Genomic DNA, 26,413 nt, shown 5'->3' on the forward strand with positions numbered 1-26,413 from the left:
CTTGTGTTTAGCGACAGCCCTAGATATTTTATTTGAAGATTATGCATTCAGAAATCCATGTGATTGTGTGATATGGTATTTAATAGCACTCAGATTTTGGCTGCATTAACGTTTCATGTATTGAATGTCTCAATATTTATATATCTGTTTAAAATGATGGAGCTGCTTGTTCATCTGTAAACAAAACAGTTCCGTCATCAAATGGGCTGTCTGTCACAAGGTCACCTCAGTGGCGACCACTTCGTCCTACATGCACACACACACACACACACACACAAACCTCTTACACAGGCTGATATAAAGACACTCTGGAGACACAGAGGTGGAGTAAAGGGGAGGGGAGATGAGGATTACAGGAAGGGTATTTGTGGTACACCTCAGCTCACCTATACAAGCTCAAACCAAACACACACATACATACACACATTATGCAGACAGGGATGTGACTTGTACACTTCCCACATTGATGCGTGCGCAAACACACATACACAGCATTTTTATACATATTCCCTGGGTGTTGTGACTATGAGTGATGCAGTGCTTGTCTGTACGTGCCCTTCTCTCTGTAGTGTCATTCTGAGCAGAAGGAATCAGAGGGTGGTATGGGGGGGGGGGGGGGGGGGGGGGCAGAGGGCACCTGCACAGACCTCTTCCAGTCACCCAGGTGAAGGGAGCTTAGACGGGAGACAAAAAGATCCCGACTCGCCCTCTCATCTTCAGCACCTTTGTTTTGGTGACATCATCCATTCAGACGGTGCTACATCATGAAGTACAAAGCTACTGTCTCAGGTCTCATCTCTCTCTCGTGTCAATAATAGACTGACATCACATTGTTAGAACAAAAACATCTCGTTCAAACCTTGGTTTGAAGAATGTAGAACCGGTACCAACAGTAACACATTAAGCTTAACCTGCTGGCTTGGAATTACTGTCTTATGTTTGAATGAAATACATTTAAACTTTTGTTGCAGTTGTGCAAGTCTTTTTTTCACAACTCCATTGGAAGCACGGCCTAGTTGAATCCCCCCCCCCCCCCCCCCCCACAAAAAAAGTTGTATTATTTTTTATCTGAATCTAATCTGAATAATTGTAGTCACGTACGTCACACGAGTGAAAACGTCAGCTCTCTCTGTTTGCCAAGTGCAGGTCTGGGAGAGCCACTCTCATTAGTCCAAACTAAACCTCCTGGCACTGCATGCTGTTTGGTTGTTATGCTGTAGCCCCAAAGGAGGGATCAGAGGCTAAATTGGGTTATCGAGCAAACCATGGACCATGCTAGTCACGTCCAACAGCTTTGTCGCAGGGTGTATTTAACTGAGGGAAATGGTACGAAAACTCACAAGCGCACTCATTCAAGGGTACTACGACTATGCTTGCACCTCATGGTACCAAAGCACCTCAAAGGCACTCCCCTGCGCATTTTGACAACCTATGATGGCTTAGAGTAGACGACAGAGTACAGCAACTTGCAATGGGCCTGGTCTACAAGATACACTACACCACTAAGGTACCCATGTACATGTCGAGATACTTCCCGAAGGTCAGTGAATACCACGGCCACAACACCAGAGGGAGTTCCACAAATCATGTCCAACGCAGATTCGGCTCAAACAAGGGACTAAACATGTTTCGCAATTATGCCACATCAATGTGGAACGCCCTACCCTCAGCCGTAAAAAAAATTTGAATCCCTACCCACCTTCAAAACCGCTCTAAAAAAGCACCTAAATCTAAATGTCCAAACCCCCCCTCCCAACCCCCCCCCCAATGTACAGTTTCCTCCCCCTCAAATGTATATATTCTCTTTTAGAAACTCCGTCTGTAAATAAACAGTACTGTATATTTGTATATCTTGTATGTCATAAATGTCTGGATGTAACAGTAGGTTACTGTATATCTGTATGTCATAAATGTTATGAATTGAAAATGGGGGACCCTGATGTAAACAAGGCGAAAGTATTTCTCTGGTCTGCATCCCCTTAACAATTGTGTGTATTGAGCCGTACTGTATTGTACCCATTCTGCAATCTGTTCATACGATTTTCAATCAATCAATCAAACCATGTTGACGCGTACATCAAGCTTCTCTCTCTTCTTTCCCTTGTGTCCTACTGGAGTGTAGAGGATGAAGATTCTGCCCTGCGTGAATTGAATGGTTCTTCCAACAATTCAAAACGGAACTGACGTGCATTGAGTAAAATGACTAATTACCTTTTGTCCGTTGCCTTGCATTCATGAAATCTTTTGACTTCATATTGAGTCTGTGGAAGATTCCAGTGTGATAGTGAGGAGCTGCAGTAGGGCAGGGGGACCAGCCCACACCGACTGGGTGTTTCACACACTGGACATCCATGAGGGCTTCCAGCAGCACAGGACCATATATTCACAGAACGGCCGATTTGCTCTTATGTCATGCTCAGGTTGGGATTCCTTTCAACCCTGTTATGGTCAATGAACTTCTACCTTATCCATCTCCAACAGCCCCTGAGTAAGATAAACACACAGAGCAGCCACTACAGGCACCTGTCACACATGGAACTCCACCGTTCTTGGACTCGCTCCCTCTCACACAATAGCTAACCTGTAATTTACCCCCAGCACTTAGCAAGACTAGCTGTGTAACACGAGAACATGTGAAGAATCGCCCGCTGTTTTCTTTGGCCAAGTTCATTGGACTTGAATGGAATGGAGGACTTCCCTTTTCAGTGGAGGTGAGCCTTGGTTCCTTGAGCGCCCCGTTGCCTGGGGTTGGAGCCCGGGTTGTGGCGGAGGAACCATGGTATCGGATGTCACGGCTGTGTGTGAGAACTTCTCTGCGTCGGAGCGCCTTGCTACTTGCGGTTTGTTTTGGGTTTTTGGTGAGACGAAATGATTGTAGTGCACTTGTTTGGAGGTCAGCTATTTGTCATTTCTGTGACCCATGGGCCTTCAATTAGATGACAAACAGGGCTGGAATACCAGCTGCTTCTCAAAAAGAGGACTTCCTATTGTAGACATATTTGCAACAATGATGCCATCCAGTGGTCAAAATGTTAAATGCACTTATTGTGTTTTATTTCCCCACTGCAGTTGATTGTAGGGCTGTCCCTTAATAGTGTGAATGAATGAAAACTTTATTTAACAGCTTGCAGAATGGGTACAATACAGTACGGCTCAATACACACAATTGTTAAGGGGTTGCAGACCAGAGAAAGACGTTTGTCTTGCTTACATCAGGGTCCCCCATTTTCAATTCATAGTGTTAGTCGAAAGAAGTGTTAAATAGGAGAGAGAACCCTAGATATCTCCACTTATTTCAAGAAATCTTGCCAAGACAGATTTGCTTACTGTACTGGCAGATTTTGTGACTTGTTTCAAGCACATATTTGCTTAAAACTAGTTATTATTTCTTATTTTTGTCAGACCATAGTGTGGAGTTCTCTCTCCTTATTGGATAAAGTGGGAACGGTATACCAGAACATTTATTTTCTGTTTACTGCAGAGTGGAGGGACTGGGAGACCTGTGTTACTGACCAAACACTCATCAGTGATGGCTGTCAGAATGTATTTTAACATGTATAACACTTATTTTAACAACAAAATACCACTTACAGAACCTTTAATCTATTGTTTTGGACTTAGTTGACCAAGACTTAGTTGATTTAAAGATTTAAAGAGGTCCTTGATGATTGCATGTGGGAATGACAATTTTACAAATTTGTCGATAAAGTCCTATGACTATTAGTTGGTCATGGTCAGCCCTTGCTGACTCGTTGACTTAAATGTTTTAGACCAGAACATGAAGTTACTTAAAGGAAAACTCCAGCATTTTGGGAAATTTGCTTACCGTCTTCTCCAGAGAGAGACAAGAAGATAGATACCAGTCTCCTCTCTGTGCGTTGAGTAGAAAGCTATCTGGCTGCATGACATACATGCAGGGGCTTTTTTTTTTTTTTTTTTTTTTTTTTTTTTACTAGACATCACTCAGGTGTATTATTGATGCTCTCATTGATACTATGTTTGTTTCTGAAGTGTGTGTGTGTGTGAGAGATATATATAGAGAGAGGGGGGGCTTTGGTAGATTATTGCATTGGTCCATTCATTGAAGATGAACGCAATGCGACATCCTTTACTAGGCTCACCCACCAACAGTGCAGGTGCTGAACTGCTGATCCGAATGTATAGGTAAAAACCATATTATGCGTTTTCATCAATAAAAAAATGGCCAAAAAATTTCCGCTTACGCACGCTCGCATTCACTGGGGGCCTACAAATACATTCTTTCATGGGGCCCAGAATCTGGAGCTACACCCCTGCATACATGACATACAGATATACAGTACTGTTACATTTATGATTGATTGATTGAACATTTTGTTAGCGCATTGCAGAGGGGTGCAGTGCAGTACAGCTCGGTACACACAATTGTTGGGGGGATGCGGACCAGAGAGGGACTTTCGTCTTGTTTGCATCGGGGTCCCCCATTTTCGATTCATCATAACATATATGACATACAGAGCACCTACGGGAGGCTGCAATTCTAAACTTGCCACCGTAAATCTCCAAACCCCACCCCCTCCTAATAGACAGTCTCCTCCCCACCGTATGTATATATTTTCTGTTAGGATCTCTGGGTAACAGTGCTGTATATTTGCATATCATATAATTATGTCACAAATGTAACTACTATATACCTGTATGTCATGTATGTCCCTATGTCATAAATGTCATGATGGCCGCATGTATGTTGTGTATGTCATAAATGTCACTATGAATTGAAAATGGGGGACCCGGCCTGATGTAAACAAGACAAACGTCTTTCTCTGGTCTGCATCCCCTTAACAATTGTGTGTATTGAGCCGTACTGTATTGTACCCATTCTGTAATCTGTTAAATAAAGTTTTCATTCATTCATGCATGTTAGCCTAGCTTAGCACAATGAATGGAAGCGGACATGACTGGGTAGCCTTCGGGTGAGGTGTTAGTTGGACAATACATAGGCTACCCAGTCATGTCCGCTTCCATTCATTGTGCTAAGCTAGGCTAACATGCAGCCAGATCAGCTTCAGATCAGAGCTTTCTACTCAACGCACAGAGAGGAGACTGGTATCTATATTCTTGTATCTCTCTGGAGAAGACGGTAATCAAATTTCCCAAAATGTTGGAGTTTTCCTTTAACTTAACTTTCAAAATGTATGGAGTGAGATTTTCGCCGGTTCCGCTCGGATCAGATGGCTGCTTGATCTTTTCGAGCTCCGTGACCACTTCACATTAATATTGATAACAACGTTAATTTCACGCCATACGCTCACAGTATACATCGTAGTCATGACTAAACAAATACCGAACCAGATTGGAACGTTAAATGAGGTGGACAGAGATTTTATTAGGGCTCTGTTCCGTGTTGAACTTGAAGCTAGCACACTGAAGCTAACTAATAGACTGGACTCGCTCCAAGAAGAAATAGCTAGCGCGACCACACGGCTCTCGGGAGTGGAAGAGGAGATGGCCACGGGTAAGGCTAATGCTGAGACCAACTCCACCGAAATCTCGGCTATAGAAGACAAGTTGATTGTTTATGAACATAAGATGGCCGACCTAGAGGACCGGAATAGAAGGTGCAACATCAGAATATGCGGCTTCCGAAAACATCGAGGATGATGCGCCGATTCATTACCTAGAACGGATGATTCCATAGTGGTTTCCGACCGTCATCCTCTCGGAGATTGAGCGGGTGCATAGAATCTTCAGGAACGGTCCCCCGGAGAAGGGCGAACGTCCACGCGCCTTTATATTCTTCTGCCTGCGGTTCACTACACGCCAGACTATTCTCAAAGAGGCCAGGAAACACCCTCCAATTGTGGGTAATCATACCCTTAGATTCGCCGCGGATTTCAGCGATTACACCGCCAGGCGTCGCAGGGCCTTCTCTAAGGCTATGGGATTCGCTCGTGAGAAGGGCATCGAGGTTTACCTACTATACCCTGCAACTTTGAAAGTCAAGATGGGCCGCGGAGTTGTTTCCTGCAACCGCCTGTTCACGTCGCCGACCGAGGCGGAGAGTTTCCTTCGACACGGCACAATGGCCCCCCTGGCCAAGGGAGGCGAGCCGGCCCCGGTGGAGCAGGCTACGGGGATCGGGGAATAACAGGCCCCGGAGCCTTGGTGTGCTAAGTACGAGGCGTGCTTATTTTCCGGCTCTCCAAGCTAACACTAACGTTACCACTCACCTACCGCAGCTTTTCGGACCAACAGAACGGTAACACTCAAGGTTTATCTACGCTGTATTATTTCAGCAACGGGTATGCATACTGACTATTTTCATGTGTAATTCAGACGACCTGTGTTTTTTAACGTATCTGCTTTTTTATCGTCTGAACATTGAACTCCGCATTGAACTTCGCATAGATTGTTATGCATATTGTCTTTTTTCAAGTTTCACTCAGACGAACTGTGTTTCACAAGTTTCACTCAAACAAACTGTGTTTTAACGTATCTGCCGGTCGAGGGGGATGGTCCCTTCTCGGCGGAGCTGTCTACGTGAATCAGACCTGTGCCTGACTGAGCTAAGTTCAAGGCGTGCTGGTTATCCAACTCTCCTAACTAACACTACCGTTACCACGCGCCTACCATGACTTTTTGCTCCAGCTGAAGGATAACGCTCAAGGTTTGTCTCCGCTGTATTATCTCAACGACAAGTATGCATGTTGCCTTTTTTCAAGTTTAACTCAGACGAGCTGTGTTTTAATGCACCTGCTTTTTATCGTCTGCATTTTGAACTTCGCATTGAACTCTGTGTAGCCGGTTCAACACTGAACCTGCCACTACTTCGACCATGCCTTGAGTGGGAGTCGAACCCCGGGCGTCCGCACCGCGGGCGACATCACAGACCACTGTGCCAAGAAAGGAATTCCTCTCTAAGCGCTCAGTCTGGATGCCTCAGGGGAGTGAGTTTTACTTCCTGGTACCGCTACCGTGCCTCAGCCACTTCTCAACTCACGACCGAAGTGCTTCGTGACTGGGCTTCGCGGTACCATCCGTTACATTCACCCCCCCTAAACTCACACCACCCAAGGCATCCGGGTCATGGCACCACTGTAGCCGGTTCAACACTGAACCTGCCACTACTTCGACCATGCCTTGAGTGGGAGTCGAACCCCGGGCGTCCGCACCGCGGGCGACATCACAGACCACTGTGCCAAGAAAGGAATTCCTCTCTAAGCGCTCAGTCTGGATGCCTCAGGGGAGTGAGTTTTACTTCCTGGTACCGCTACCGTGCCTCAGCCACTTCTCAACTCACGACCGAAGTGCTTCGTGACTGGGCTTCGCGGTACCATCCGTTACATCTGCATAGATTTCTTCTCTCTGTTGAGCGAAGTGGGTTCCTTTTTCTAAATTGTTACACTATACCTTACAAGTTTTTGGTATGGTTAAGTTACATAATGTTGTTGTGGTTGCTATGCTCGGTCATAGTGACCAACTGATGTTTGATCGATATCGGACAAGTATTCTGATGGGGGGGAGGGAATGGGGGGTTGCGTTGTTTTTTGTTTTTCTTTCCAGTCGACTCGCTCTATTTTATTTTTGTTTTCACGCTCACGCTCGGAACTCAATAGGACCTTACATTTACATTTACATTTAGTCATTTAGCTGACGCTTTTATCCAAAGCGACTTACAAGTTCTATACGACAAGTCATCAGGAAGGGCACAACTCTATCAGCTGAGTAACAATGTTCATCAAAGTGTTGAGTGCTACAGTGTAGGTTAGTTTATTAGGACAAGTGCATGACAGTAAGGTTAGTTAGGGTTAGATTTTTATTTTAAATTTTTTTATTCAGATAATGGTTGAAGACGTGCATCTTTAGTCGACTGCGAAAGATTGGACGGGTTTCGGCTGTCCTAACTGGGGTGGGTAGTTCATTCCACCATTGTGGGGCAAGGACTGAGAATAGGCGACTTCTCTTTGATGACCCTTGGATAGGAGTAGGTCTGAGGCGGCCAGAAGATGCAGAGCGTAGGGGTCTTGAGGGTGTGTAGTTAGAGACCATTGACCGGAGGTAGGTGGGAGCGGTTCCCTTTGCCGCACGGTATGCTAGGTCGAGGGCCTTGAAGCGGATTCGTGCAGCAATGGGGAGCCAGTGCAGGTCCCTAAGAAGTGGGGTGACATGGGCCGACTTTGGTAAGTTTGAGATCAGGCGGGCCGCTGCGTTCTGAATGAGTTGAAGAGGCTTAATGGCAGTGGCCGGGAGGCCAGCGAGCAGTGCGTTGCAGTAGTCGAGGCGGGAGATGGCTGTTGATTGGACGAGGAGTTGGGTGGCTTCTTTTGTCAGGAAGGGCCGGATCCTTCTGACGTTGCTCAGGAGGAATCTGCAGGTTCTGGTTGTCGCTGCGATGTCAGCAGAGAAGTTCAGCTGGTCGTCGAGGACAACACCAAGGTTCTTGGCGGTCGGGGACGCGGTCACAGCTGCATTCTCGACTGTGATGGAAAGGTCGGTCAGGGGGGAGGATTTGGCCGCAGGTGGAGCAATTCTGTTTTGCTTAGGTTCAGTTTGAGGTGGTTGGTCGTCATCCAGGCGGAGATGTCGGACAGACAGGCCGAGATCCGCTCAGAGACGTGGATATCTGAGGGAGGGAAGGAGAGGAAGAGTTGAGTATCATCGGCATAACAATGATAGGAGAAGCCATGAGACGTGATAATGTTACCCAGTGATTTAGTGTAGAGGGAGAAGAGAAGGGGTCCTAGAACCGAGCCCTGGGGGATACCCGTCCGCAGGGGGCGGGTGGCCGACAGGGTCCCTCTCCATGACACTTGGTAGGAGCGGTCATTGAGGTATGATGTTAGCCATGTCAGCGCAGAGCCAGCCACTCCCATTCCTGCGAGGGCCGCAAGGAGGATCTGATGGTTGACTGTGTCGAAGGTTGCAGATAGATCTAGGAGAATCAGGACAGAGGAGAGGCCTTTCGCTTTTGCTAAGTGAAGTGCCTCTGTGACCGCAATGAGGGCCGTTTCTGTGGAGTGGCCAGTCCGGAAGCCAGACTGATTAGGGTCTAGGAGGTCGTTCTGTAAGAGATAAGCAGTAAGTTGGTTGGATACAGCATGTTCAAGTGTTTTAGAAAGGAAGGAGAGAAGAGAGACAGGACGGTAGTTGCATATGACGGTGGGGTTCAGGGTTGGTTTTTTTATGAGCGGCGTGACTCTGGCTTGTTTTAGGGAGGTGGGGACCACCCCCGAGTTGAGTGAGGAGTTGATGGTTGCAGTTAGGAATGGGGAGGATGTCCGGTGCTATGGTCTGGAGGAGTGGGTATGGTAGCTGGTCCAGCTGGCATATAGTCGGACAGTTCGACCTTACCAGTGTCAGGGTCTCGGCTTCTGTAATGGGAGAGAAAGATGACAGAGTGAAGGATGAGGTTCTCGATTCAGCATTTGGAATGGGTGGGGGTTAGGAGAAGGAGCTGCGGATGTTCTCCACTTTTTCCTCAAAGAAGATCGCGAAGTCTTCGGCAGAGAAAGATGAGGGAGGATATGTATCTGTTCCGTGTGGATATCTGTTCTAATGTTTTACTCCAAACGAATTACATTCAACCATACGGCAGCCCTTTTAGACTATGGCTAATTTAAATATCTTGATCTGGAATACAGGGGGTCTTAATATACCGCATAAACGCACAAGTGTACTAACATGGCTAAAAAGGAAGGAAGTGGACCTTGCTTTATTGAGTGAAACGCACCTTTTATTGGCTGATAACGCAAGACTGGCAAATAGATTTTACCATAACATAAGTTCTTCTTCTTTTAGCACCAAGTCCCGAGGGGTAGCCATAATAGCGAAGCGAAATTTGAATATTAAACTGTTAGATGTGTGGTCTGATGCAGATGGTCGAATTACTATTGCTAAAATAGAATACTCTAACCGGAAAATTACTCTGATCTCTGCATACGCCCCTAATTTGTATGACGCTAACTTTTATGCTGTACTCACTGCAGCTATGTTGAAACTACCTGATTACTCGTTTATAGTAGGAGCTGATTTTAATGCAGTATGGGATCCATTGATTGATAGATCCAAACACACTGAAACCTTTGATCAGAAACAAGCTTCCACAGCCCTACAGGCCTGGTCTAAGGACACAGGGGTAATTGATATGTGGCGTTCGCTCAACCCATCCGCGAGAGATTACTCTTTTTTCTCCTCGCGACATAAGACATTTTCCAGAATTTATTATGTTTTTTCTTCCCCATGTCTCTTTGATAGCTTTGATGTTGACTTATTGCCCATTGCACTTTCAGACCACAAAGGTATCCTTCTCAAGGGTTCTCTCAGTAAAATAACATCCCGCGCCCCTAGATGGCGCTTTAACTCAACGCTGCTGAAAAATGAAGAGTTTAACCTGCAATTTAAAGAGAAGCTCACTGAATTCCTGCAGTTTAATGCTGGTTTCTGTACAGGATCCCCGAATTCTATGGGATTCAGTTAAAGGTTTTATTAGAAGTAACACTACTCTCTTTGCATCTAATCTCTGCAAGGGACGTCTCTCCAAGCTGGTGGAATTGGAAAAGCTTCATGCCACGTTGATCTCTTCTTTGCAGCACAACTACTCTAGTCGACTGGAGCTTCAAATTAAGGTAGTGAAAAAAGAGATTAACTCCATTTTAAAACAATCTGAATTTCAAATGCACAGAACAAGACAGCACTACTACTTTCACGGCTCCAGGCCTAGTCACCTACTAGCTATGAAGATACGTGCCAGTGAGCAATTTGCGGATATCCCTTCCATTAAGAACCAACAGGGGGAGGTAACCACCAACCCCAAAAAGATTAATGATACATTTCGCTCTTTTTATTCCAACCTGTACAAGTCAGAGGTGGTCTTTGATCATACCAAGCGGATATGATCTCCCCGGAACCTCCTTTTTCTTTTATTTACAAATAAGAGCAGCTCTGAAGGCTCATGGCGTACCATGGGACGTTCCACTAGACTCACCAACCCGTCGATCACGATTGACTGGTCGATCTTTGAGACTTTCCCTGAGAGTCCACATTACAGTTATACTTTTGTTTTGATGTGAAAAGTGATGCTGCATAAGATGACTGTACTTAGCACTGACTGAGAAAGTACATATTACAGTTCTACTGTCTTTGACAAACATATTTACAATTAGCATTTTATAATGTTAATAATATGAGAGTCCACATTACAGTTCTACTTTTGTTTTGATGTGAAAAGTGATGCTGCATAAGATGACTGCACTTAGCACTGACTGAGAAAGTACACATTACAGTTCTACTTTGAGAAACATATTTATAATTAGCATTTTAATAATATGAGAGTCCACATTACAGTTCTACTTTTGTTTTGATGTGAAAAGTGATGCTGCATAAGATGACTGCACTTAGCACTGACTGAGAAAGTACACATTACAGTTCTACTTTGACGTTTTAATGTTGGACCAAAGCATTGCATGTAATTAGAATACAGGCAAATAAAAGTCATTAAGTTTAAAGTACAATCTTGGCTTGTGCCAGGTCTCCCAAGAAGCTATTTAAAGCTTTTGGAGGGAGCCTGATCACAAATAAAGACAAAATATAAACAACAAAAACTAAAAACTAAAACAAGACATACAATGTGGGTAGGTTTACACACCTACCTACTAACTGACATACAACATAGATACATAAATACAGACTATTTATATGCCTAAGTTATGATTCTAATTAGAGATATGATTTAAGCAGTTCCTCTTTCAGTGATTTTTTTGAATGTTTTAAAGGATTTAGACATTTTCAGACTCTTTTGACACATTTGAGTTTTCTCCTCTTGCCAAATATAAGATGCCTATTTCTTGTGCTGTGGATGTGCAGTGGACGGCAGACTGGGACAAGCTCAGACAGTCTGTGATTCATGTTGTTGACAACTTGATACATAATTGATGCGTTTTGGTGAATGTTAAAGTCAGCGAGCCTCAGGAGACCAAAGCGATGGAACAAAGGGCGTGAGGGCGCTTTATACCCGGACCATGATAGTACTCATAGTATTTTCTTTTATAAGCTTTCAAGTTTCTTGAGATGGCTGGGGTAAGTGTTGCACCATATGACGTTACAATAATTAATGAGGGGTTCATACAAGGCTTTATATAGAGTGAGAAGGGCAGGCAAGGGAAGAAAATTACGTATTTTGCAGAATAAGCCAACATATTTGGACAGTTTAGTTTGTAGATATTTTATGTGGCATTTGAAATTGAGTGACTCATCGATGACGACCCCCAGGAATTTTGTGGACACCACTCTTGACAGCTCCTTTCCATTTATTTTTATGCACATATGATTTGTGCGCATCCAATTTGAGTGGAAGACAATAAAGTTTGTTTTGCTGAGATTAAGTGATAATTTATTGCATTTAAACCAGGTGTCCACTTTTTGTAGTTCAGTGTTGAGTAGATCTTGTAGCTCGAGTGGATTTTTATGTGACAAAAACAAATTTGTGTCATCAGCTAATATTACTTTGTGCAGAAGTTCAGATGAGTTGACAAAGTCATTTATATATAGAATAAATAGTAAAGGCCCTAGAATTGACCCCTGGGGGACCCCATATTTGATGTCCATTTTTATTGATTTGTGATTGTTTATATCGAGATACTGTTGCCTACCATGTAAATAGCTACTGAACCAGCTGAGAGCCAGACCCTTTATGCCATAATGGTACAGTTTCCCAAGTAGAATAGTGAAGTCAATGGTGTCAAAGGCCTTTGATAAGTCCAAGAAAACGCGCACCCCACATTCGCCCTGATCAATGGCATCATTTATTTTTTCAATAAGGTCTAATATTGCCATATATGTTGTTCTCTTTTTCCTAAAGCTGTATTGAGAACTGGTGAGTATATTTAGCTTGGTAGTGTATTCGCTTAATCTGTTATACACAACTCTCTCATACACTTTGGATAGAGCCGGTAACACGGATATTGGACGGTAATTATTGATACTATTTTTGTCACCTGATTTATATATGGGTATTATTCTCCCAATTTTGATGTTTATTGGCACCACACCATGAAGTAAGGACAAATTAATACAGTGAGCGAGTGGTCTGACTATAATATTGGCTATGCCTATTAGGATTTTGCTGCGAATTCCATCAGCACCGGCTGTGCGAGTGTCCTTCATCTTCATGATGATGTTGAATAGTTCATCATGGTCAGTTGGTTTCATGAAAATAGAGTTTGGATATTTACCTGATAAATACTGTTTAAAAGACACACCTCCGGGATGGCTAATTTTATTCGCCAGGTCTTCACCAATGGATGCAAAGTAGGTATTGAATTTATCAGAGAGATCCTGCTGAGACATATTTGCAGGGTCAGGGAGCACTGATGTTTTTTTTGTCCCTATTCAGTACTTTATTTAGAACTGACCATGTCCTTTTTTAATCACCCTGAGATGCTATTACCTGATCAGTATAATGATCACATTTGCTTTTCCTTATTAAATGAGTGAGCTTATTTCTATATAGATTGTATTTATTTCTATTATTTATACTAGGATTCTTAAGATAATGTTTGTAGAGTTTATTTTTGTGTTTAATGGATGTTAAGATGCCCTTTGTAAGCCAGGGGTTCTGGTCATTTTTACTGCTCATGACTGTCTTCTCAGGAATGGTTTTATGAATGGAGTCAGTTATTTCCAATATCAGACTATCATATGCAGTATCAGGATCACAGGCATCATATACATTTGTCCACCCTTTGATCTCCAGGCTTCTATATAGTTGCTGCAGGGTTCTGTCATTTATTACTTTAATTGTTGTTTTACAGGGAGGGGTGCAAGTTCACTGGCAAGCTTTAGGGACAACATGATGATGGTGTTTTGGATGTTGGTGATGATGTTGTCAATGATAGATTTGGATGTGTGTGTTATTCTAGTGTAGATGTTTATAGTTATAGAAGGAGGAAGAATGCAGTGTATTAATGAAATCATTTTTTATAGAATCATCCTTGGAGATGTCTATGTTAAAATCTCCCATTAGAATACCGTTGTTGTTTTTTATGTTTAATGAATGAAGGGTTTCCTCTAACTTGTTCCTAAAGACATCCACGTTTGTGTCTGGGGGGCGATATATTACTCCGACGGTGAAGTTTTTTCCATTTTTTCCATTTATATCAATGAAGAGAGAATCAGAGCCGTCATCAAAGTCAACAATGTCACAAACATTTGCTTGAAGACTGGTATTTACGTAAAGACACACTCCTCCACCTATTTTCCCAATTCTGTTTTTGTGGAAGAAATGATAGCCATCAAGATTGAGAATATCAGTGAACGACCTGTCATTTAGCCAAGTTTCACTGCAACCAATTATATCAAATTTACAGCCGGAAATAGAAAGTAATGATACAAGGTCACAGGCACGTTTGAACTATAAAACGGCAGGGGGTGCTGGGGGGTCGCCAGATGATTAAAAAAAAAAAAAAAAAAATTGTGGTCAGGCCACTGAACTTAGAAGCAGGCCAGGCCAGTGTTTCTAGTTGCACCAGCGCAATAGTTAGATAACCTAGGTGGGGAACAACCAGGAGATCACTGCAACTCACACAAGCTGGAGAACTATCTCTCTCTCTCTCTCTCTCTTGCTCTCACACACACACACGAAAAACTGCTAATCATTGACACATGCTAGCCTGTAATAATCCCCCCCAGAAAAATGTACTTTGCATTTGATATATTGCAAATATATGCCATCACACACAGTGGCATTTAAAGGGTTAGAATTATAAAATGAATATGTGGTGTTATGATCAGGACTGAAGTTGAATAAAATATTGTAAAAAAACTGAAAATCCATAAAAATCTGTGTTGTTGCTAATCATACATATGCTAGCCTGTTTTTTAACAATAATTTGTGATGCCATCACAAACACTGGCATTTAAAGGGTACAAATAAAAGAAATGCCTGCACCAGAATGCAGGAAATGAAGTCTTTGTAACAATAAAATTCCTGGTGGGGGACCCCCAGACCCCCTGCTTAAAAAGTGGCCTGACTGGGGCTATATTTCCTGGCCTGAATGATTTCCCCAGTCAGGCCCTGGTTAAAAGCCTCCAATGCTTATTAGTGTGTGTGCGTTTGAACGTTTGCATGTTTCAACCATACATTTCCATTTAAAATAAAAAAATTTTTTTACCTCCTATAATAGTGGGGGTCGCGGCTCTCTGACACCGTTTTTTTTGGGTCGCGGCCTGAAAAGTTTGGGAACCCCTGGTCTAACCTGTACCCCCCAGACATGTTGCTGGCCCCGTCAAAACAGTATATTATCAGCCTCTCCATGGGCAGGTCGAGGCGTAAAAGTATTTTATACACAAAAACAGCGTCTCGGCTGTTGTGTCTGGGCCGGGCATTGTAAAAACCCCAAAAGAAGTTCTGAGCTTCCAAGTTGTCATCGGCGAACTGTATATTACACGAGAATTGTTCTTTTCCAGTGAATGACATCAGTGGTTCCGTCAGCGCTCAAGCCAAAGAATGGGCTTTTGGATGCTTTGCCTCTAATTTGTCGCTGAATATCATGGGCAAACAGCTGTAAGATTTCGTTTTGGATGTTGTTGGACATCCAGTTGTCTCTCTTTTGGAGCCAATTCTTCAACTCGGGATCAGACTCGGTGCGCACTCTTTCCATCATGAGCTGCCATAACACCCCATCCCTATTTGCATCACCCCTCAGTGGAAGCCCCTGGCGCCCGAGGGGGGGTATAGGGGAACAGACTCAGTTAACTCTTCAATACCTGATGCTGAGGCTGAACCTTTTCTGCGAGTGAGACATTCTGTGCTAGCAAAGTCTGACTACTAGCTAAAATCGACTGACTGCGCAAGCACTGTATCACAGTAGCTCAGTGGTTTGTGACGCGTGGGAAGGGCGGGAGACGGGAGGTGAATACAATTAGTTGTTTCACCTGTCATTCAATCAGTCTGTGACAGTCTGTCATCACTCGAAAATCTACTCGGTTTTACACGTATGATTGTGTACATACAGTAGTGTAATGAATGAATGAAAACTTTATTTAACAGATTGGAGAATGGCTACAATACAGTACGGCTCAATACACACAATATTAAAATGGTGAAGTGCTTTGAGCAGGATAAACTTATAATATACAGTGTTACAGTTATACAGTTACTGTATATACAAATATATAAATACTGTCATAAAAAATAACATAAAATAAAAATATATATATATATAATTTTTATTTTATTTTTTGCAATAATTGAGAGGGGGTGCTGCAGCCCCCCCCGCACCCCCCCTTACAACGTCCCTGCAAGGTCAGTATGGTGTTTACAGAGGCTTCTAATATTGAGGTGCAATAGTGAAAGGGTGTTTTCAGTATTGAAACAATCGAGTTGCTCAGGGTCATATTGCTTGCAGGTAATATTTCCACCATCAAGACAGCAGCAATGGACATGATCTCCATCCTCATCACTCAAGCCAAAGAAACCCATAATAAGGGGAATTCTTATCACATATCTTCGTGAAAAAATGACCTATAGTATTTAAAGATTTAACAGTACAAGAACCAGGCGTTCTATATATGTAACACAAGAATATACTACCCTGTCGCAGTGTCGCGCACTCATGCTCTCCCTCCCGCATCCAGTCGCCCTTACGCGGTGCCCAAGTGTTGGTATAATGTTCCTCTTTTCCACCCATATGATGTCCTCGTATAAAGACCTCCCCCTGGATACGATTTGGAGAAAGGATGTCCCGGAGTTGGATGTAGATTTTGATTGGGATGCAGTCTGGGAAAATGTTCGTCTATCCTCACGCAACCCAGATCACCAACAGATTCATCTAAATTTTGTTCACAGGACTTATTTGACCCCTAGACGATTGAATCTAATGGGTCTCAGACCTGACTCTCGATGTACTTTATGTCCAAACGGTGCCACCGGAACATTTATGCATAGTACTGGGAATGTCCTCCTGTTGAGCTCTTTTGGGGAAATGTTACCTCTCTCAGATATTTTCTCTCTGACCATACCTGTTTCTCCTTCTGTATTGTTATTGAATGACATTTCTCAATTACCGACCTCTACACATGTCAAGGTCAAGGTCATGTGAAAAGACTCATTCTAGCCGGCCTCACAGCCGCCAACAAATGTATTGCCTCACGTTGGATACACCCAGACAAACTCTGCCCGAAGGTATGGATTCTTACTTATCTCGATGTGATCTACCTGGAGATATCCACGGCACGTGTTATAGGGGTAAATGAGTCTAACATTGCGATCTGGGTGGCTGCTGCTGCTAAGTTAAAAGAGCGCATATAGCTGATTACGGATTACTATGTTATGTATGGAACTCCTGTTAAGGTCCTGGGATGGGGGGGGGGGGGGGTACTTCTGGGGGGCAGGCAGCGGGGGGGGTTTGTAATTGTCTTTTGTAGTATATTTTTATTTTATTTTTATTACTTTTATTTCGAATCTATGTTCAATTGGGGAGGGCTGTTTGGGCCCCTTGAGGTGGTTTTTGTGGTTGCGGACCGGTGGGGGCCCCTGATTCGGGGTCTCGGTGAGTCGGAGTGTCAAAGAGGCATGATGCTCTGGGTCGCTGGGGCTCCGGATTCGGGGTCCTCACAGGTTGGGGACCTTGGTGGTCGGTGCTGGAGATGATGGGTGCTCAGGTGGTCTAATATGATTGAAGGTCTTGTCATTGTCGTTATTGTTGTTGTTATTATTATTTATTGCTATTGTGTCTCTTGATGTCTTGTTTGCTGGTGTTGTTACTGTATTGTGTTGTCTTGATTCATGTTGTTGAAAAAAGGAAAATTTAAAAGATTTGATTAAAAAAAATGTATGGAGTGAGTCTAATATCTGCACTCTAAGCACTCTGACTCAAGGTAAAATTAGGGTAGATATCTAAGAGGAATTAAGATAGTAAAGATGGAAATCTGGCAAAGTATTGATCTCCACAGGGTGTAAAATATGGGCAAGCCTCAGAGACCTTGATTGACAGTTGAGACTCCCTGAAAGCCTCAACAGAAAAATCTTTGGGTGTCTCTGGAAAATCCTTTTTTAAATTAACCACGTCCATTACTCAATTTGCTAAACTTTTATTCACAAATATGAATACAGAGAAAGGTTGTTGTCATGGTGATTCCTTGTATTTTGCCACTGAATACTATATTTTCTTTTATTATGTTTTTGGTAGATTTTTATTTGTTTGTTCTACCGGGCAGTCCGGTAGAGAGAGAGAGAGAGAGAGAGAGAGGAAGAACGGGAGACAGAGCGGGGGGGAGACATTCGGCAAAGGACGCCGGGTCCGGGAATCGAACCCCGGTCGGCCGCATACATGGTGTGCTACTAGAGCGCCACCCCACTGAATACTCTGAATAGTTGAAGAGTTGCTTGGGGTGTGGATTCTGTTGCCGGGCATATAGCTGTTGCATAGTCGTTTTGTGTTGTTGCTGGAGTGACCTTATTATGTATGATTCTATTAGCCCTGGTGAAATGTGTGCAGATTATGTATAGTCTAGTCTAGGGCTGACCCCTATTAGTCGAATAGTCGACTAATCGATCGAAAGGAGCCGTAGTCGACTGCCAACCTCTTAGTCGAATACAAAGAAAAAAGAAATTATACTTTATTTCAATTTTTTTTTCATTTTTTTTTCATTCTTTCCAAAAGAAAAGAGGCCTAGAAGCGTGGCTAATGCTAACTGTCTAAGAAAACAGGCACAGAGGCACTGAAAGAGGATTTCACCCATCTAATGAACACACTAGACTAGACAAATATCAAGATGTATCCATCAGTGGACCAATTGCATGCTTTTGCAGAGGACAAGAAGCCTTCCGTTGACTCCTTCAGACATTAAGCACAGCCCAAATGGAATGACCTGTTCTACTGGTTGCTTGGTATGATTGATATATATACCTTAGCAGTGAATAGGTAGGGCTATCAGCTAGCAAGGTGCAATCAGAGTCACAGATACAAGTATAGATGTATTTATTTATGAATTTATTTATAGTTGACTAATAGTCAACTATCGGCTAATTTTGGCCAATCATAGTCGACTATCCAAATCCTTAGTCGGGAACAGCCCTAGTCTAGTCCAGTGGTTCTCAACCTGGAGTCCGGGGACCCCCAGGGATCCTTGGGAGGGTTCCAGAGGGTCCCCAGAAAAATGCGAATAGTTTAAATTCACCATTTAATTCACAAGAAGTTAGGAGAAAATACAGTGGTCCTGTTCATAGGTATCACTTTCTCCGCTGGTACCTCAGCTAAAGAATTCTGGACATAGTCATGTCATATCTAACAACTAAAATCTTATCAGATAAGATCAGAAATCTGAGACAAAATCTCATCAAATGGGGGTCTGTGACCTACTGTGCAACAACTTGGCAGTCCTTGACATGTAAAAGATTGAGAACCGCTGGTTTTGTCCGTTGCCTTGCATTCATGAAATCTTTTGACTTCATATTGAGTCTGTGGAGGATAGAATAGAATAGAAATACTTTATTCATCCCGAGGGAAATTTGGCACTACAAATCGCTCACAGTAAACATTTAGGTAGACAAAACAAAGTCAACCTAAATGTTTACTGTTTACTGTGAGCGATTCCAGTGTGATAGTGAGGAGCTGCAGTAGGGCAGGGGGACCAGCCCACACGACTCTGTGTTTCACATCCATGAGGGCTTCCAGCAGCACATGAACATGATATTTATAATAACAGAGATCACGGACCATATTCACAATACATGGTGCTTTTATTCATTTCAGTTCAGTCTGAACAACCATTTGGGAGATGTCTGCCTGTTAGTGTGAAACTGTGATTAGTGTGAAAAGTCATTGCAGCATCACATAGAGTAGACCCACGTGTTTAATATATATATATATATATATATATGTCACTTATCTTCTTGTATCAGTATTTTATTGTGTACGTAACGTGCATGTGTATGTGCCCCAGTTTATGTCACAGGCCTGAGAACCCCCCCCCCCCCCCCCCCCCCCCCCAAAGCACACACACACACACATACACCCCCCCCCCCCCCCCCCCCCAGCTCTAGCCCTCACCTGTCAGTCATCCCTGGGTCCCTGGTGCTTACGGGACCACAGACCTGTCAAAGTGGAGGGGACCTCCAGCAGACACTCAATGGAAGACTGCCCCCTACCCTCCCACCCCGTCCGTCCCATCCCTCTCCCCCTGCCAAAATAAGTCACACTGAAGAAGAGAGAGGTATGGGGCTCCGACAGATCAGTCAGCGGATACCTGATTGTCACTCACGGGGTCGGGGCCTTAATCCTATTGTTTCCCCCGACAGGATTACTCTCTGTGGTCTCTCTCGCTCTCTCTCCCTGTGGCTGCGCGCGGGAGAAAGGCCAGATTAAGGGGATTAGCGTGTATCCTCCTGACTTGTCAGGCCCCGGGAAGTAAGGAACCATTGACTTCTTGGGACCCTGAATGAGGAGCGGGAGAGAGTGCCGAAAAGAAGAGGTCATGAAAGGCAGTGGACAAGAAAAATTCCTCAAAGAACAATGTGATTTGTTTGCTTTTGTTCCCTTGAACTGGTCTGAAAGGTTCAAAGGGCTGCTGCCCAAGGAGAGGAAACTGCCAAGCGCAGAGAGAGATGGAAGGAAGAGAGAGAGAGAGAGATGGAAGTAAAAGAGCGATATTGGAAGGAAAGAGATGGAAGGAAAAGAGAGATGGAAGGAAAGAGAGAGAGAGGTAGAAGGAAAGAGAGAGAGATGGAAGGAAAAGAGAGAGAGGGGAGGGGGGCATAAAGATATATTTGATGTATTTTTTGGTCAACTTTAAAATGTGCCTACACTACAGCTTTGTTTTCTACTCTTATCCACGACTCTCATAATGTATTGGTCATAATTGGAATCACCTTTATTTGACAGGCAGCACGGTGGTTAACACTGCCGCCTCACAGCAAGAAGGTCCTGGGTTCGATTCCCGCTTGGGGACCAGGTTGCCCGGGTTGCTAGGTAGTGGTACCCAGGTGGGGTATCTCCTGTGTGGAGTTTGCATATTCTCCCTGTGCTCCCCTCCCGAAAAAGAGATAAACCCAATGGGGGGAAATAAATGCGTGTGTGTGTGTGTGTTCCTATGTGTCGCCCATGATTGATTGATTGATTGATTGAAAACTGTATTAACAGATTGCAGAATGGGTACAGTACAGTACAGCTCAATACATACAATTGTTAAGGGGATGCAGACCAGAGAACGACTTTCGTCTTGTTTACATCAGGGTCCCCCATTTTCAATTCATCATAACATATATGACATACACGACATACAGATAGACAGTACTGCTACATCTATGACATACCAGATTTGCAAATACAGTACTGTTTGTGATACAAAAAGAGTCCAGAAAAGGGGGGACTGTACATTGGAGGTGGTTGGGTGGGGGGGGGGGGGGGTTGGGTAGGAGGGGGGGGGGGGGGGGGACACTGTACAACTGTACAAGCAAAACTGTACATTGGAATATTGATAAAACCATACTTGGTAATTTACTGTACATTGGAGGGGGTTGGGTTAGGACATTTACAGGGGCCAGTTTCGAATTGCAGTCTCCCGTAGGTGTTCTTTGAGAGTGGTTTTGAAAGTGGGTAGTGGTTCACATTCCTTTACAACTTTGGGTAGGGGGTTCCACATTGATGTGGCATAATTGCGAAACGTGTTTAGTCCCTTGTTTGAGCCGAATCTGGGTTTAACATGATTTGTGGAGCTCCCTCTGGTGTTGTGATCGTGGTATTCACTGACTTTTGGGAAGTATTTTGACATGTAGTTCAAGTTTCAAGTTTCTTTATTAGTTGTCATACAGAAGTACAGAATACTTTTATACAAAATGCTTCTTCTGTTGTACATGGGTACCTTGGGTACATGGGTACCTTGGTGGTGTAGTGTATCTTGTAGACCAGGCCCATTGCAAGTTGCTGTACTCTGTCGTCTACTCTAAGCCATCCTAGGTTGTCAAAGTGGGCAGGGGTGAGGTGGGTTCTAGGAGTAAGGTCAAGCAGTAGTCTGACCAGTTTGTTTTGAGATGTTTGTAATTTTGTTTTTAGCGCCTTTGAGGTGCTTTGGTACCATGAGGTGCAAGAATAGTCGTAGTACCCTTGAATGAGTGCTCCTGCCAGAGTCTTCAGAGTATTCTTGTTTACCAGAGAGGAGATCCGGTACAAGAATCGAGTTCGTTGGTTGACTTTTTTTATTACATTGGATGCCATTTTGTCACAGGAAAGATTTGCCTCTAGGATGGAACCTAGGTATGTAATATCTTCTTTCCTTGTGACAATATTGTCACCCACTGTAACTGAGAAGCCGTCGGTCTTGCTGAGTTTGTTATTTGAACCGAAGAGAATGGACTCTGTTTTGCCCAGGTGTAATGATAGTTTGTTATCAGCGAACCATATGCAGATTTTGCCTAGTTCCGAGCTGAGGGTTTTTTCAACCTGTAACTTGTTCCTGTCAGAGACCAGCAGGGCTGAGTCGTCCGCAAACAGGAACAAGTTGCAGTCACAAGCTGACGACATGTCATTTGCATAAATTAATTAATCTTACATGTGTGTGTGTTTGCTGCATGACAATGTAGCAATGTGTGCTACAAATAAAGACTTCTTCAAGTCCAGTTAAATTATTTCATCATACATGGTGTGGTTGTTGTTGAGACCAAGTAGTACAATTACACACAGAGATCAAAGGACAGACCTCACACAGTAGTGCAGAAGAGACCAAATGTACATGTAGGGCAAGTAGGCACTAATCATACAAGTGTCTGCTGGGCAATCACATTTTGTATCAAAATAATGTACAATTGTTGAGAGGTAGCTGGCCTGGCACGAGTGTAGATCTGTGCCTGGTAGAAGCAAAGCCATTTATTAGCCAAAACAGTAATAAAGGTTCTGGGTATAAGGCTTGCCATCTACTGGCTAAAAAGTGTAACTGCATTCCCTGCTTCCAAAAACATTTTAAACCCCACCCACTGCATTTTAAATTAAGTCCCTGGTTAAAAAAGAAAGGTAAGTCTATTTGTATTATCCCATAAGAAGTTATGGCATCAGTTGACTTCTTCTAATGCAATTTCTTGCTGCTGATTTTAATTCCCATCATGCATGTGATAAAAAGAAAAGTAGGATATCTTTGCCCCCCAAGTGAGTCTCCTTTAGCTCGAAAAGGTGAGCGTGTGAGAACTCAACTGCAAGCAAAGCCCAATGCTAATGACCACACACCTGCACAACAGGTTTCAAAACTGTATTTATAGCTGGCATGACAAGCTAGTTACCCAATGCCAACCGGTGTTGACAGCTAAAAGAGCCAATTGCTCTCGCAGAAATGAATATACCCATAAAAAGACCAATTGCGACGCGAGGAAGGGGCGGGATTAAAGTGCAGTTGGTGAAGTCTAACTTGGCTTGTTTTGTTTTTGCAGCTTCTGGCCAGGAAGGAAGAGGTGTTGGGGAAAATGTTTCTGTCCATAACTGCAACTGTAAGCGGTTAAGGCCGAAGAAGATTATTTTCGTTTTCAACACGTTCAACTAACGCTAGTATGGGTTTACTAAAGAACAGCATCGGACAAGATGATCCAACAATAGCCTCGGCAATCGAAGAGGTAAGCGAACGCTGTCGCTAACAGTTTGCTTGCTGCTAACCAGCTAAAGCTATTGAGCCTTATTGTCTTTAGCTAACACCACCTAGCTGGTCACAACAGCTGGCTAGTGAACATGTGGTTTCTAACTTTATTATTCAGACTACAGTTACATACATGGATGCTGAGATCATTCAAATGAAACTGCCATGCAGCCACGACTAGGCCATATATACTGGGCCACACTCATTATGGCGACAGACAGGGACAATAACGTTAATCAAGTATTTGGATTATGAACTGTTTTTTTTAACAACCTCCTGACTCCTGGTATACGTTCCATGAAATTACCGTGTCAACATTGGAATCCTGTTCTACTGGTTGCTTGGTATGCTCGATATATACCTTAGCAGTGAATAGGTCAGATCAGAGTCACAGATACAGTATAGATGTATACCTATTGTCTATTACTGTATATTGCTTGGTGTACTACTTATTATTATTATATGAATTTGCCCCAGACATAAACATTGCTTCAAGCTGATAAAAATCAGACTGGTTAAATAATCATTATCCAGTGTCTACGGAACAGTGTGGCATTTAAAAGTGTGTGTGTGTGTGTGTGTGTGCACTTCTGATAAGGAAGAGAGGAGTGTGAGCTGCAATGGTGTCAAGAAAGGAATGTGCTTGACGTGAGTGAGCACTGAGCATATCTGGAGAGTGGTGGAGTAAGTGTGTGTGTGTGGGGGGGCTGTTTACTTACATTCCTTGGCATGGTGTCGGAGCTTCTAATTCCAGAGGGGTTTGAGGAGTGGAATCAAGACACTCACTTCACTCTCTTCTGCAGCAGGGCAGAGAGCAACAGCCCTAAGCCTTCCTCACCCTCCTCTTCCTCCTTTTGTTTCTTCCTTTCATGATTGTCTTACTGTGTTGAGGTCATGTCCTCCTTGCTGGGCGTTCCGCAGGTAACACGAAAGTAACCCGGCCTCGATGATGTCCCATCTCACCGGGAGGATCTTACAAAAATGAACTGCAGCAGCGATAGCTGTTGGCTAACTGTAATGGTGCACGTCTGACCTGAATGCTCAGGACAACAGTGACAGTTGCCAGTAATAATGTATATCTGACTGTTCTAGCTACTGTAATAATGCATGGCTGACTGTTTTTTTTTTAATTTGTTTTTGTATTGTTTTATTTCCCAGAACAAGCTGGTGTGCCAGGGGGCAAACAACCAGAGCTACGTGTGTGAAACAGGCCACTGCTGTGGAGAGACGCAGTGCTGCAGCTACTACTATGAACTGTGGTGTGAGTTACCTGGCCGGGTCCTCTTGTCTCTTCTGTTTTTTTAACTAGGTATTTTTCTGCTCTATTCATTCATGCTGTGCTGCTGTGTCCATAGGGGGGGGGTCACATTATGGAGATTACACATTGATCATCATTACACATTGAAAGAAGAGGAACAATTGCTAACAGTTTTTTGCATTTATAAAGATTCAGAATCTCCTCCCCATGGGACCAGAATCACTGCTGGAAGGAATGGCAGTCAATTAGCTTGACACCAAAATGTAACATCTCAACATCCGTAATGGATATCAGCTACCTAGTAGACGGGCAAGTAATGAAACTCGTTTTATGCCTGAGTCTGCCTCGTATTCTAGGTGAAATACATATGCATTATAAATGTTATTTTCCCTGCAAATCTCTTTATTCGCTGTCGATATGAATATTGAGCTGTCATGTCAGAACAGTTCATGTTTGTACGTTCAGTAGCCTATTTAATATTCGCTATATGACCATGAAATCTAGCATTGTGCTTAAAGGTGAACTATTGAGCTATTTGGCCAAAGAGATGGCTGGTCTAAAGTATAGGGGCAGAACACACAGTCTTGGAGTGAAGGAGAGAATGACAGAATCCAAGCCAGGAGATTTATAAAAAGAAATTCAGAGACCATTCACGACTGTAGAGGTAGAATTGGATGTGATGCATTGCATTATTTGTACTGTACACCATTGTGGTTCATAAACAGAAACATGCCAGTGGCGAGGGAGCAGTGTGCAGCTGTCGGACAGCAGTAACCAGATGGGTATAGGCTTTGCCCCACAGGTGTAGGCATCTCTCTGAGTGACCTAGTTAATATTATTATTGTAGAAATTAACTTGACTGGGAATCTGGGATTTAGCCATCGCAGTTTGTCTTGTCGAGAACCGTTTTGTGTTGAAACTGAACATGACTGCTGGGGATGTGTGTGATTAAACGACTACATGTGTAAATGTTTCTGCAGCATTTTAGTCGACATCAAATACTATTCGGTTAAACTATTTTGATAGATACATTCTTGAACGCATCCTTCTCAGCTGGCTCTCATCCAGTCACAGTACTCACTCCTCCCCTCTGTTGGCTACATTCGTTTTGTTGTTAGCAACGTGCTAATTAAGCATTACATCACGCCTAGGGGTGGTTGTTAGGCCCGACGTGCAGCGGAGGGTCGTTAGACCCCCCTAGGTGTGATCTAATGAGTATAACACACGACTTCAAGTGATGTAGGGCTGTCCCCGACTAAGGATCTGGATAGTCGACTTTGATTAGCTGATAGTCGACAATTTTTTTCTTCTTTTTTTCCATTCCATTTGGGCTGTGGGGGGTGCTTAATGTCTGAAGGAGTCGACTGAAGGCTTCTTGTCCTCTGCGAAAGCATGCAATTGGTCCACTGATGGATACATCTTGATATTTTGATAGTCTAGTGTGTTCATTAGATGGGTGAAATCCTCTTTCAGTGCCTGTTTTCTTAGGCAGTTAGCCTCTGGTATGCATGCCATTAGCGTTAGCCACGCTTCTAGGCCTATTTTCTTTTGGAAAGAATGATA

General features: G+C 43.5%; 1 protein-coding gene across 1 annotated transcript in view; it reads left to right on the forward strand.

The window, feature by feature from the left end:
• fbxw4 (F-box and WD repeat domain containing 4) overlaps positions 1-26,413 on the forward strand; it is a 184,130-nt gene that overhangs the window by 144,164 nt on the left and 13,553 nt on the right. The window contains 1 exon segment of the mRNA XM_084321959.1: positions 24,751-24,853. Coding sequence (XP_084178085.1) covers positions 24,751-24,853 — 103 coding nt within the window.

Source organism: Notolepis coatsorum (genome assembly GCF_963971535.1).
Source record: "Notolepis coatsorum genome assembly, chromosome: 9".
NCBI lineage: Eukaryota > Metazoa > Chordata > Actinopteri > Aulopiformes > Paralepididae > Notolepis > Notolepis coatsorum.